We start from the raw sequence: 10,842 nt of genomic DNA, 5'->3' as shown, positions 1-10,842 counted from the left end.
AGGGACCACTATCTACCAAACCGTACATTCTTTCATTTAAGGATCGAAAATCTAATAGCATTAATAACTTGATGCTATTAATAGTATAGTAATCTAATTATATATATATAAAGATTTCATAGGAGAAAAAAAAAAAAGAAAAGGAGGATGTCGAAATTGCTACTACCACTACTAGCCTTAATTAACAAACTAAATATAGAGGCCCCCACTATGTAAGCCCACTTACGCTCAAATTCCCGTAATCTCGTCAAATATTAGTTTAATAATTGTCCTCAAAAGCGTGGCTTAAAAACCACCAAATCAAATTTGTTTTTTTAAGGAAGGAATATCGTCTCAACATGACTAACTATCACTAACAAGCATTACAAATTCGATTATTGGTCCCAATTTTGCGAGCCCACTCACGCCCCGAATCCCCGTAATCTCGTCAAATATTAGTTTAATTAGTTTAATAATTGCACTAAAACAGCGGGTAATAACTAATTATTATTATAATTAATTAAACCACAACAAGGCTAAAAAGGGAAGTTCAAAAAATTGAAAAAAAAACAAAAAAACAAAAGGCCCAGCGAGTTCCTTAATACGATTGGGACACAAATGGTGATTGTGTCGCGGAATATGCTAAAAGAGTCCACATCAAACCCAACATTGGGGCGAAATGGAGGGGGACCAAAGTGACCCAATTACTCTCTATCTCCACCACCCACATACTCTCAAAATTTCTCCATTTTTTTTTTCTTTTTATTATTATTATTTTTTTATAATTTTTTCTTTCAAATCCTTCTCTTTCGCTTTATACCACTATCCCGACATATCTAATCAGATAAGGTCTCCAATGAAAGGTAGCGGTTCTCCCACACATATCCTTCCTGTAGGGTATGTTTGTTTCGCCCATTATGGAAGGAGTAAAGTTGCTATCGACTTTAAATTTCTATATTTTGGCTATTTAAACCGTGAATTAAATTTGTCCATAGCTATGCCTTTCCAGAATATCGTATCGTAACAGAGTCAATTATCGAAGAAAATGAGATAACTGTAACTCTAAAATCCATTGACTTTTGATAAATCAACAGTGATCAAAAAATAAATTTTATCTAAACTTCAAAAATAATTTTCAATCTGAAAATCACTTGCGAACAAACGAACGAACAGACCGTTAGCTTAATTAAGTTAATGACGTGTAGATACTAATGATGTTTCATTCACATCATATGCTGGTTGTAGATATTTTTTTAATTTCTACTTTTTATCACCATGGAGTGGTGAAAGGGGCGTAGCAAAATTGCGACATTTAGCTCACTGTCATTATCAAAATAGAGATGGGCTTGGATTTTTCCATTTCCGCTGCAGGACTATATAGATGGACGACTTGAGAAAGTGATATCTTTGTTTCTTTCTTTACTTTTATTATTTATATATTATGTAGTCTCTTTTCATTTTCGTTTTTTGTTGTCTTTTATTTAATAAAACGTTACGTTCTCAATCTAAATATGCGGCACGAGTAAATACTCATCTGATGGGCAAAGAGTATTAATTAAGACTAATAAACATTTCAGAGCAATTTCCTACAAGATGCATGTCGTGCGCAACATTTGATGACTCAAAAAAAAAAAAAAAAAAAAAAAAAAAAAAAAANAAAGAGAAAAGCGGAATTCGAGGAAAAGGAAGAAACAAGAGCTCTAAGATCAAATATCACATCATTTTACAACATCGTCTTCCGATTGAACTGCGATCAGGTCCGAACCGGATCGATTCTCTTCCTCCTTAATTCTCCACAAACTGCGGGAAATTGCTACTCGATCCACTCCATTTTCCAAACCCTAAATTAATCCCTCCCCCTCCCCCTCCTCTCTCCCCTTGCCTTGCTGTGGGTCGACGACTCCTCTGTTGTGCTCTAATAAAAGAGTTAAAAAGTAAACTTAAGAGATGTACACACACGCACACACTACAGGCCAAGGAAAATGTAGTAAACCAACGTGATGGGGAGCGCAATCAACATCCCAAAAATGACCCTGCAAGCACATCACGAGACCCATTAGAGGCGCTGCGCACACGCGCACACAAAAGGGAATCTACAATGGAAACACACGATACCAGACACTGCAAAAGATGTTCGAGCTTTTTTAAAAGTACTCACGCAGTGCTGAGTATGTCGGGGTGCACGTTGTACTCCTTGGCGAAGACGAAGGGGACAATGCCTTGAGGGAGCGCGGCCTAAATTAAAAAAAAAAAATTGAAATAATAATAATAATAAGAAAGAGACCCAAAAAGAGGAAAGCGGTTAGTCGGGGCGTCTCAGGGACGGCGCACGTATGGTGTTCGACGCTTTGTGTCAGAGAGAGTGAGACCTGGACGACGGCGACGTGGAGGAGGTTGCCGCGGAGGCCTACGGCGATGGAGGCGGCGGCCATGACGGCTGGGCCTGCGAGGAACCGGACGGCCATGGCAAATGTCGCGACGCGGTTGCCGCATGCTATGATCCGCGGCTGCAGCGCCATGAACAGCCCTGCACACGCACGCATATTGCTCGCTCAGAACATTGGACCAACTTTAACCAAAAAAAGAAAAAGATAAAGCTCGGCTTTCAGAACAGCTTTTCTGAACATAACGTACTACTAACCGCCTGATATTTCTATTTGAAGAAACATTCTAATCTTCCAAATGTTTCCCTTTTTATTAAAATCGGAAGTTTATAACAAATCCTAGCTTTTACTTTTGCGACCACAGAATCTCTTTTCTCCTTTCCAGTAGAGTAAAGGCTCTCGTCTTTGCTGTTTGTGGAATGCTTTTAGTAAAGATGAACTGTATAGTAAAAATAAAGGCCGAAGCAAAGCCACACTGGTCTCATTATTAGAGCATTTGTTACGGACGGTGAAAAGTTAAAATAAGCTTTTTAGTTGGAAAACAGAAAATCTCGACTAATGTAATTTTTTTTTTTTGAAAAACTTTAATGTTAAAAACAGCAGGTAATTTTCAAACTTTATTTTAAACATTTTGATAGGAGCTCCAATTTACATGAGGAGTGTCCCCCACGAGTAGATAACTGCTACTTGAAGTGTCAGTAACAGTGAGAGAGAGAGAGTGAAAGAGAGTATGAGGAGGAGCAGGAGGAGGAGAGGCACATGGAAGTACTGACCGAGGCTGAACATAGCCATTCCGAGGCCCGCATCCGACAGTATGGAGATGGAGCCCGAGACAATGGCAGGCATCTCAACATGCCATCTGCAATTCCAACAACCATTATTAGCCAAACCACCACTGTTAAACACAACACAACACAACACAACACAACACAACACAACAGTAAAAAAAAAAAAAATAATAATAATAAAAGAAAGAAAGAAAGAAAGAAAGGGAGGAGGGAGAAAACAAAAGAAAAAGAAACGGTACAGTACAATCTAATATTGGGCAGCATTAAATTAAATTAATTTAATTTAAAATTGTAATTTTAATTTTATTGGGAGTTACTGTTTAGTACTATTGACCGCGCATGTGGTGAGGGTCCATTGCAAATGAATGCTTTTCACCTGAAGGAGACGAGGGCCCAGATGATGCCGATGAGGCTGGAGTAGGTGTTGGGGTTGCGGATGAGCTTGCGCCAGACCATGATCAGGATCAGCCGCGTCATGACGCTCGTCGGCGGCATCGCCGTCGCCCCGTGCAGCCCCCCGCCCTTCCCCGCCGTCGCGTCGTGCGTCTTCTCGTCCCCGCCGCCGCCCTCGTCCCTCTCCATCATCCCCCTGTTCCCGAAGCTGAAGTCGTCCCTCTCCACGTACTCCTCCCCCTCCTTCCGTCGATCCACTGTCAATTTTCTCGCCAACAAAAATAAATAAATAAATAATAATAATGGTTTTTTTTTTAAATTAAAAAAAAGAAAACGAAAAAGAAAAAGAAATCAATAATAATAATACAGAGAGAGAGAGAGAGAGAGAGACACACACACACACACACATCTAATTAATTATTAATTAATTAATCTAATTTTATTATATAATAATGTGCGTGAATTACTTTTGCCGGGCGAGACGGCGAGCCTGACTTCTTTGACTGCGGCGGGGTCGTTCGCGGCGGCGGCGACGGCGATGCCGTAATAGGGATTGTTTCCAAGATGTCGGGAGACGGCGGGAGGCGCTGGAGCTCCACACAAAGGGGAGGTCTTCGTCCCCCGGTCCTCCGTCGCAGCCCGTTCGCCTCTTCACCCCACCGGCGCCGCCCGCGCCGCGCGCCGAGCCCGTCTCGGCTGCCGGCGCGCGGCGCGCTCGGCGCGCTTCCGGCGGTGCGAGGAACACGCGTTGGGGTTGGGCGCCGAGTACGTGTCGTGCGTCCGCGACACTGGCTGCGCCGGCGGCGGGCCGTCGTCCTCAGTTGAGCGCGGGGTGGAGGCGCCCGCCGCCCCGGCCACGGGTAGGCGTCTGGCGGCGCCGAAGTTTGGAGCTGCGGCCGACCATGAGTAGAAGCGGTGGTTGAAGCTGGAGACCGCGCGGGCGGTGGGGTTAGCGCGAGGACTGGAGCGAGTAAGGATCTCGGCGTTCGCGTTGCAGGTTGGAGGGTGCCGGGGTTGCTGGAGAAGCCCATGGAGCGGCGGGAGTAATGTCGGAGCGCGAGCGTTGGAGCGAGCGCACTGTGACGTTGAATTTGCCGTCTCCTTGATCTGCGGCCTCGGTCTCGATGGCGTCGCGGCGGCCGTCGAGCGAGACGACGTCGGAGTCGACGACGATGGAGGCGATGGATCCGGCGGTGTCCGGGAACTGCTCGGTGATGAGCAGGCGCGCGCCGCGGAACTCGAACATGAAGAGCATGAGCGTGTACCAGATGATGCACTGCAGCACGACGATCTGCACCATGAGGCTCCCGGAGAAGTCCCCGTACATGCCCTTGAGGAGCGGGATGCCCATGACGAGCGTGTTGGGCAGGGTGGAGAGGGAGAAGAGCGTGATGGTCCACTCCAGGCACCCCCGCCGGCTCAGGTGGCTCCACGCCGTCAGCGCCGCCAGCACCATCAGCTTCTGCAGCGTGTCCGCCGCGATGAACTTCACGTTCATCGTGTACGGGTTGTTCGTCGAGATGAAGTGGAACGACAGCAGCGGCACTGCGAACAGCGCCACGAACCGGTTTATCCCCGAGCACTGGTCCGGCGAGAATATCTTCCACCACTTCACCGACCCGTACGCCAGTATCATCGCCACGTACAGCGGCACCACCGCCGTCATCACGTGGTAAAAATCCGACACCGTAATCATCTCTTCTGATCCCCTCCTTCTCTACCTCCCTCCCTATACAATTCCCTTCCTTCTTCTTCTTCTTCTTAATTAATTTCTTTCACAAAGCCAAGCCAACCAAGGCCCAGCCAAGCAAAGCAAAGCAAAGCAGAGAGTCTTAATTAATAATAATTAGCTCCTTTATAATGAGAAGAGCTAATAATAATTAACAGGAAGGAGAGAAAAAATAGAGAGCAGCAGGAGGAGATGCAGCAGTGGTGGTAGAGGTACAAGGAGTAGCAGCAGTAGTGGTAGTTATTATTATGAGTGTTAGTAGTGACGAGTAGTAGTAGTAGTAGTAGTAGGAGGAGGAGGGGTTGAGGGGATCGAGGAGCATGTGTTTTGGTTTTGTTTTGTGTAGCGGAGGGTAAGCAGTCGACCGGCAAAACGGCTTATGCGAGCGCTTCGAGAGTCGCGCGCGAGGAGCAGCTGCTTCTTTCCCCTACCCCCCTCCCTCCCACTCTCCCACGCATGCGCTCTCTCTCTCTCTCTCTCTCTCTCTCTCTCCTCACCTCACACACCCACAACTCGAGCTTTATTTGGACTTTCCCTTGTTGCTAGGTATCTCTCATCCCTCTTTTATCCCTGCACGCTTGTGCGGGGATTTTGAATCACTCGGAACTCTGGTGGGAGAAAGGAATAGGATCTATCAATGCGTTGTGGGGATGGAGAGAGAGAGAGAGAGAGACAGAGAGAGAGAGAGAGCGAATAGTGGACGGTATCTTAGCTCGTGCGCTAGCGCTTTTGCTTTTTTCAGTCCGTTACATTAGATTAGTATTAGATCAGATCAGATTAACATTCGTATAGAGTCTGAACCGAGCCTCTTTCTTTCGTTTTCTGGTTTTATAATTATTTCAAAATTAAAACACGATCGTATTTACCAAAAAAAAAAAAAAAAAAAATTTGCCGATCACCAAATTAAAAAAAAAAAAAAACAAAACAAAAAAGGAGGGGCCGGGGAAGAGGACAAGGAAAGCGTTGATTGAAAACCCGGGGTGGGTGGGTGGGAGTGGTGGGTTTGGGCTCGGACGGGAGATGGGGACGCGTCAGTGCCTAACCCTCACTTTTAAGAAATTAGTATAAATTAATCAAAATATAGTTTGTTAACAATACCAACGAAAAAGGGGGAAACTAAATTATTAGGGATACGCACAGTTTTTCAAGCGCTTCGAACGTCGTGCCTGAATAAGAAAACAATAAACAAAATTGTAAACTTAAAACCAAGTCATTATCCAATTCGTAATATTTCAGGATTTTCCTACAATTTGCTATTTGAGAATCTCTACTAGTAAGAATGTTTTGTTATGTTGTCATAAACTAAATCTATTGTGTTCATGACTTAAGGTAATAGATAATTTTTCGCATGTTCTTCTAACTCAAGCGACATTGGGATAATTTTATTATCATTCAAAATATAAGATCTATGAAATTAAAATTAAAATTAAAATTAAAATTAAAATTATCATAAACCAGTAAATAATTTAATCATCACTGTCCACAAAAAAAAAAAAAAAAAAGAAAAAAAAAAAGAAGGGTGAGGAGCACAAGGGGGAATAATTTAACGGGGTCTCGCATAGGGAGAAAGGGGAGGAATCGATTTCCCCACCGCGTGCACTCGCGCCATCATCAACTGCTAAAATCTCGTACACCGCAAAAAGGGCAGGAAAAAAATAAAGGGAAAAAAACTTACCCCCACGTAATTAATTAAAAACTTGACCCACATGGGTGTGGATCAAACTTTTTTAAATAAATGCCCTTCATTAGCTGGAAAAGTTTAAACTTTTTTGTTTTTTGGGGTGCATCTATACCCCTTTGAACATTTTTATTGGGGTATGAACTATTCAAAGTGTGAGTTTGCGATTGTGCCTTTGGAAAATCGGTTATTTGCTTCGATGTCCCCCGGATACATGCATGAAATGTTATTTTCTTAAACCAAAGTTATATTTTAATATTGTTGGGTTAGAAATTGAATACGGTGCGACGCTGATCGGATTAAAGTGCCGGCAAAGTCAGGTTCTTCTTCAGAATGTGAGTTGACTCCTAAAATGACCTTCGGATGCGCCATTAGCAATTCAAGCGACTCGGTTGAGGAGGGATTGGCTCAACCGAGTTTCTCCGCAAATATTCACAAATAGATCAAAAAATAAGCTCGGCTGAATAAATCGAGTTATTTATATTGATCGAGAAAACAAAATTACAAAAACTGTTGCAAGAATTAAATCTACTCCTATAAAAACTCTTAATTAAACTCTTAATTGTGCTCTTAATTAAGCTCTTAAACAAAGACATAGGAGAAAAAAATCAGTGAACTATCCCTAGAAAATCATAAATGCTGAAAAAAAAAAAATTAAAATTTGTTACGATCTCTTGCTGTGTGAAGGACCCTTCTCACAAGCAATTTTTTTTTTCTATTTATAGCAATATTTTCTCCCGCCTGCAATTATTGGATGAATCTTATTATGGAGGTTTCTTCGACCACGTTCCTATTATTTCGGGTTATGATTCGGCTTATCCTTTGCTGGTCATGGAATTCTTTCACCACGTCTCTAACCGCTCTCGCCTAAACCACTCTTCTATTTAAGTGTTATTCTTCTCGACTTCTGGTATACCACGTGTCACCTTTTGTCTCCTTGCCGTTCTTTGCTCACATAGTGTTATTTTTCTGATGCCAATAAATATATATATAAATATATAGAGAGAGAGAAAGTTCAACTACTATATTTTTAGGAATATAGAACTTTTTATATTCATAAGTTTTCGATAATTAGATTTACCCTTTTAATTATTTTACATATTAGATCATACTTTTCGACCAACCACCCACTCAATCTTAGGAGACCATTATCATTTTAGTTGGGAACTACTATCATCCTAACCACACATCCTATCATCCAATGGTTGAAAACTTATGAGTAGCTTCTCTCTCTCTCTCTCTCTCTCTCTATATATATATATATATAATTGAGCTAGAATACTTTAGAAGCACCAAACCCTTGGTGCTTCTAGATTTCTAGCCCTTGAATTTACTTCTTGATTACTAATAGTCGATGGATCAAATACTATTCAATCTACCACCACCTACCGCCATCATCTCAACCCCACATCTCTCCATCCAATGGCTAAAAACTCGAAAGCACCACTCCCTTGGTGCTTATGGGAGTATTCAAGCTCAACTCTCTCTCTCTCTCTCTCTCTCTCTCTCTCTATATATATATATATATATATAGTCCAGTTACTATACTATCAATAACATCAAGTGTCTAGTGCTATCAAGTTTTCGCCATTAAATTTATGTCTTTGGTGTTATTAATAGTATATTAAACTAGTTCTATATATATATATATATATATAATATATGGAATTGAGTTAGAATGCCTTTAGCATTTAGATTTACATTTTAATTAATTTCACCTTTTAGATCAAACTATTCAACCAATCCCTTACTCAATTCTAGGGGGACCACTATTAAACCCTAGGGCACAACTATCATTCTAACCTTATAATTTTTCATTTAAGAGTTAAAAACTCGACAGCAAAAGAGCCAAATACTATTAACAGTATTTCAGTTCAATTCTATGTATATGTATATATAATCGCAAAGATGCTACTATTGGTGGTGTACAGCTTACTTGTTTACAAGCATTGGGAGGTATTTTAGGTAAAACTTAAAGAGGGGGCGTGAATGGTCGTATTGCCTTCTTATTGTTGTGATTTTAATTTTAGTAGTTTATAATGGAGTGTTTAGTGAAAGGGTACATGAGCTGGTGAGGATTGTACTCTGTCTATACTTATGTTGGGAGGGGTCTATATGCAAAAATTCTAAAGTTTAATTAATTATCACCACCTGTTAAAGGGTGGCAAAAAAAAAAAAAAGGCAAAAGGCTAAAAGAAAAGGCTGCTTCTAAGGCCTTTTAAGATGAATAATTATACTCATTAGATTCTAAATGTTCCTACTTAGCTTTGTTAAGGAAAGAGATCTTTTTGAGATGATGCTTTTTCCCTATCAGGAGAATTAATAAAATAGCTTTTAAACGAAGCTATGATCCATAAAATGAGGGTTCTCCACTTCAATGAGGGAGGAGTATTTACTCAGGATAAGCATAAATCCAAGCATTGTTTCTGGGAATGGAACAGTGGTGGGTGGCCCCCACACATGGTATTATTAATTACCCCAACATAATTCATTTTTTTTTGGGTGCAATTCTTAGTACTAATAAAAGGGATTTTTGTAGACCTAGATATCCGGATCTTGACTAGGTAGTCCACTTTGATGGACTTTGCATGAAACAATTAAATTCTTAATTAATAATTAATCAATTAATTTGCTTTGTCTTTGTTTGTTATTTTAACTAACTTAATTGAATTTTATATAGCATAGCAGTAGCAAAGTGTGCAATTTAAATTTGCTTGGATAGCATATATTTTTGGATATAGAATTAAACAAAGCACCATTTAAAGAGTGGAATCCTTGTCTCAGTACCAAATTCTTCGACTAAAAGAAAATTATTGATTATTAGTTTCTTATCTCCGCAATCACATATCAATAATGATCAAGTTTATTCTACTTCTTTTCTTATTATTTTTTTAATAGAATCTACTATTTACGGAGCTGACTATGATATTGATAGATAATTTTATTAAATTTTGACCGCTATACTTACTGAATTTGATTAGATAAAATGAATCTAGTAAAAGTAATGTGCCTCATTGAATAGCTTACAAATTCAGCTACAGCTTGGTGGCATACCCATTTATAATTGTTTGATCTAAAGTAGGAGCAGGTCTTGCGTGTCCGTGCTCTTAAGCCGTTTTCGATCATGGAGCTTCCGAATCAACGATCGGCTCCGTTAGAATTGATCTAGCGTATTTGAAGTATGTAGAAAATAAATTTTGCGATTTTTCGATACCATTTACCTAGCGATAGAAAGGATTCAAAATTAATGGCTGAAAATAAAAATCTCAAAAAAAGTGGTGATATAGCAATAAAATTTTCGATCAGAGATATTGATCTTGCTATAAATAGTATAAAAAATTTTCTATCAAAATTTTATCTGGTTTGAATACTTCTACACCGTTAAACTTGCAAATGGTATACATCAATCATGAAAAATTATTGATTTTGAACCCTTTTGCTTGCTAGGTAAATGATATCGAAAAATCGCAAAATTTATTTTCTAGATATTTCAAATATGCTAGATTAAGTCTGACGAAGCCAATCGTCGATTCGAAAACTCCATCATCAAAAATGGCTTAGGACAAGGAGGGCTCCGTGTGATAGACTTTATAGGTATGTAAAACAAAACCGAAAATAAATACATACCAAAATTCATGATCAAAACAAAATTATAAGATAACTCACAGAGCACCATAGAGAATAAATTCTTGATCAATCTTGCGGAAGTGTGAAGTCCGGCTATGATCTGAAAGTCACGAACCGAACTTGGGTGATTTGGTTTCTCCTCCTATCTTAGGCACTCTGCTGTATGGTGTGGAACCGATGGTAATTCTTCACCAGAATGTTTATGAAAAGGTGGCAGGACCAATACCCCTTTATATAGAGCCCAAATCGACTTCCCATCAAAGT

General features: G+C 40.4%; 1 protein-coding gene across 1 annotated transcript; it reads right to left on the bottom strand.

Moving 5' to 3' along the window:
- Window positions 1,515-6,048, bottom strand: LOC109711964 (probable auxin efflux carrier component 1c). Its single transcript, XM_020235351.1, is given in 7 exon segments — window positions 1,515-2,012; window positions 2,138-2,214; window positions 2,349-2,506; window positions 3,137-3,222; window positions 3,528-3,801; window positions 4,012-4,495; window positions 4,497-6,048. Coding segments are annotated over 7 exon segments (1,890 nt in total). The 5' UTR covers window positions 5,241-6,048; the 3' UTR covers window positions 1,515-1,945.

The sequence above is a fragment of the Ananas comosus genome, linkage group 6 (genome assembly GCF_001540865.1).
Source record: "Ananas comosus cultivar F153 linkage group 6, ASM154086v1, whole genome shotgun sequence".
Lineage (NCBI taxonomy): Eukaryota > Viridiplantae > Streptophyta > Magnoliopsida > Poales > Bromeliaceae > Ananas > Ananas comosus.
This window is presented reverse-complemented; position numbering and strand designations above follow the sequence as displayed.